We start from the raw sequence: 3,769 nt of genomic DNA, 5'->3' as shown, positions 1-3,769 counted from the left end.
GCAGCAGCAGCAGCAGCAGCAGCAGCAGCAGCAGCAGCAGCAGCAGCAGCAGCAGCAGCACCGCGTGCGCGCGTCCAGGTGGTGGTCGAGGGCGCAGAAAGAAACAATTTCTGCTGTTTCTGCTTCCGACGGATCTTCCAAGTCCGCGAGGTGTTCAGACACCACAGACCCCAGCGGCGTCCGCAGCGACACCAAGTGCGCCTGGTGGAAGCGGCCCTGCAGCTGCCTGCAGCAGCAGCAGCAGCAGCAGCAGCAGCAGCAGGAGCAGCAGGGTGAGCAGGCAGAGCGGCTAGTTGAGGCGGCTTATAGAGCGCCCACGCAGCGGCAGCAAGCCAGCAGCTGCAGCAGCAGCAGCGGCAAAGGCAGCAGCAGCAGTGGCAGCGGAAAAGCAGCAGCGCCAGCCGCTGCGGCAGCAGCAACTGCAGCAGCAGCCACGGCAGCAGCAAACAGCAGCAGCAGCCGCGGCGGCAGCGGCAGCAGCAGCAGCTCCAGCGAGAAAGACAGCAGCAGCAGCCACAGGAGCTGCAGCAACAACAGCAGCAGCCACGGCAGCCAGCAAGCAGCAACAGCGCAGCAGCGCCGAAACCACGAAGACAACAGCAGCAGCAGCAGCAGCAGCAGCAGCAGCAGCAGCAGCAGCAGCAGCAGCAGCAGCAGCAGCGGAGGGGGCGGCTTCAGGCTTTAGCGGCAGCGGCGAAGGAAGCAGCTGCAAGGCTCTGCAGGGACCAACTTCAAGCAGCAGAAGCAGCAGCAGCCGCGGCGCGGCAACAGCCGCAGCAGCAGCAGCAGCAGCAGCAGCAGCAGCAGCAGCAGCAAACTGACCACTGCAGCATTTTCCTCCAACCTTGACAGCAGCAGCGGCAGTACCCTCTCCTCCTTTTCGGGCCACTGCCGCAGCCAAGAGGCCCCCCTTTCGAGGCCCCCCTGCATGGCCACAGCGAGGGCCTCCAGGGGCCCCCCGGGCTTCATCTTGGGGGGCCCCTGGGGGCCCCCCGGGGGGCCCCCCAGGGGGCCCCCCAGGGGGCCCCCCAGGGGGGCCCCCAGGGGGCCCCCCAGGGGGGCCCCGAAGGACCCGGGGGGCCCCAGGGGGCCCCTCGAGGGGCCCCCCACCCTCGGTGGAGGGGCCCCCGGGTTGAAGGTGCGGGCGGCGCTTGCGAGGGCTTCAGGGTTTGCTGCTGCACCCCCAGCAGCAGCAGCAGCAGCAGCAGCTTCTGCTGCTGCTGCTGCAGCGTCCTCCTCCCTCGAACTGACACACACAATGCCGTCACCTTCTTTTGCTGCTGCAGCAACAGAGTCCTTCACGTGAGCTTCTGCTGCAGTGTCCAGTTTGTCCGAAAGGGACAAAGGGGGGCCCCCCTGGGGGCCCCCCAGGGGGCCCCCCAGGGGGCCCCCCAGGGGGGCCCCCAGGGGGCCCCCCAGGGGGGCCCCCAGGGGGCCCCCAGGGGCCCCTGGGGGCCCAGCCCCAGCCTCCCCAGCGGCCGGGGCCCCCGCTGCAGCAGCTGCTGCTGGCTGCTGCTGCTGCTGCTGCTGCTGCAGGGAGTTGCTGCGGGAGAGGCAAAGGCCGTAGCTGCGGGGGGCCCCCAAAAGAAATGCAGGGGGGCCCCCCGGGGGGCCCCCCGGGGGGCCCCCCCCGAGGCCCTTGGCGCTGCTGCTGCAGACTCTGACCGACAGGGAATGCTGGGGGCCCTGCAGCAGCAGCGCAGCAGCAGCAGCAGCTGCTGCTGCTGCTGCGGAAGGGCCCCACCGCATGATGCGTGTCTTGCTGGGGCCCCCCAGCGCAGAGCAGCAGCAGCAGCAGCAAAAAGAAAACCTTTAGGGGCCCCTAACCCTCAGCCTTACTTTGTAAAGACCAGAAATTTCCACTTTAATCTAGGGTTTAGGGTTTAGGGTTTAGGGTTTAGGGTTTAGGGTTTAGGCCTAGGCTCGCGAGCAGGGGCCCCACGGGGGCCCCCCTCCCGCTGCTGCTGCTGGGGGCCCCGCATGCTGCTGCTGCCTTTGTGTCTTTGCTGCTTCTGGATCGCAGCAGCAGTTTTAAATTTAAAAGTTTCTTTTCTTTTGGACTTTTGCTGCAGCAGCCACATCTGCTGCTGCTGCTGCTAGCTGAGCCAGCCCCCATATCCTCTGAAGAGCCCATCAAACCCCCGCAGCAGCAGCAGCAGCAGCAGCAGCGCCAGAGGCAGCAGCAGCAGCAGCAGCAGCGGGGCAGCAGCAGCCCTTGCACGGCTTCCGCCGCCGCTGCAGCAGCGGCAGCAGCAACGAGAACAGCAGCAGCAGCAGCAGCAGCAGCAGCAGCAGCAGCAGCAGCAGCGGGCCCCGTTCAACGCAAAAATGACAGGAGTTGCTGCTGCTGGGGGCCCCCCGGGGGGCCCCCCAACTGCTGCTGCAGCAGATGCTGCCAGCAGGGGCCCCCCTGCGGGTTTTGTGGGGGAGCACATTGCGCACAACAGCCGGCTGCTGCAGCTGAAGTGAGAATGGAGGGATAAATGGGGAAATAAATGGAAAATAAGTCAATAAATAAACAAAAAATAAATAATTATTTATTTATTTTATTTATTTTATTTGTTTAAGTGTTTATTCGGCCATTTATTTGCTGTTTCCACTCCCCGGCCTCCTGCATCGAGCTGCTGCTGCGGTGTCGATACACCGCAGCTTCTTCATTTCGTTTGCTGCTTCAAATTTATTTTATTATTATTTTTATTTTTATTTTATTTTAATTTTTAATTTTATTTTTATTTTTTCTGTTTTTATTTTTTGTCTTCTTCTCGCGGCGGCTTTCCTGGGCCTCTTTCCATTGCTGCTGCTGAGATCGAAGCGCTGTTTGCTGCTGCTGCTGCTGCTGCTGCTGCTGATTTTGCTGCTGCTGCTGATTTTGCTGCTGCTGCTCCTGCTGCGCTTGCTTCTGCTGCTGCTGATATTGCTGCTGCTGATATTGCTGCTGCTGCTGCTGGTGTCTTGTGTGTACTTGTTTCTTAGGGCACCACACATTCCAACCACAAACCCTAAACCCTAAACCCTAAACCCTAAACCCTAACTCTCCTGCAGTGCCATTGCTCTTCCCCTCCCCTCTCCCCTTTTGTTCTCCACCCCTTCTGAGCTGTTCTAACTTCATTACTATTAATTAATTAATTTTTTTATTTCATTTAATTAATTAATTAATTAATTAGTTAATTCATTTCATTTAATTAATTAATTAATTAATTATTTATTTATTTATTTATTTATTTGTTTTTATTTATCTGTCTGCAGCCGCCATATGGCTGCAGTTCTTGCGGGGGCAATTGCGGGCATCTGCCGGCTGGAGAACCTCTGGGGTAACTAAACCCTAAACCCTAAACCCTAAACCCTAAACCCTAAAAGCAGAGCCATAAAGCCTCGACTCCAGACCTCAATCGCTTCTCATTCTCGCACGAATTCTCCTGCATCTTGCGCCGCCTTTAAACACTGTTTTAGGGTTTTCTAGGGTTTACTAGGGTTTCAAATTCGTTAGGCAGGGTTAACTAGGGTTTAGGGTTTAGGGTTTAGGGTTTACCTGGGCTTTGTACGACCCACGAAGCTTCCCTAGTCTTCTCGCAGGAGTCCTGGAGAGCTTGGGGTTCGCAAATTGGCTAGGGTTTAGGGTTTAGGGTTTAGGGTTTAGGGTTTAGGGTTTAGGGTTTGCGCCTAGGCTTCCTCTTGTACCTCGGCCTCACCGCCGCCGCCCCGGCCTTTTTGCTGCCCAATTTTGGCTGCGGCTTTCTAGGGTTCTTGGGCAGCTGCGAGTTTGCTGGCT

At 58.8% G+C, this 3,769-nt stretch overlaps 1 protein-coding gene across 1 annotated transcript; it reads left to right on the top strand.

Moving 5' to 3' along the window:
• On the top strand, nt 1–849 carry ENH_00023880 (hypothetical protein; the record flags this gene model as incomplete). Its single annotated transcript, XM_013579706.1, has 2 exons — nt 1–272; nt 323–849. Coding segments are annotated over 2 exons (799 nt in total), but the record flags the coding sequence as incomplete, so codon positions are not given.
• Nucleotides 850–3,769: the final 2,920 nt, after the last annotated feature.

Source organism: Eimeria necatrix, genomic scaffold (assembly GCF_000499385.1).
Source record: "Eimeria necatrix Houghton genomic scaffold, Enh_scaff1864, whole genome shotgun sequence".
Classification (NCBI taxonomy): domain Eukaryota; phylum Apicomplexa; class Conoidasida; order Eucoccidiorida; family Eimeriidae; genus Eimeria; species Eimeria necatrix.
Note: the sequence above shows the minus strand (reverse complement) of the source record. Positions and strands in the feature narration are given on the sequence as shown.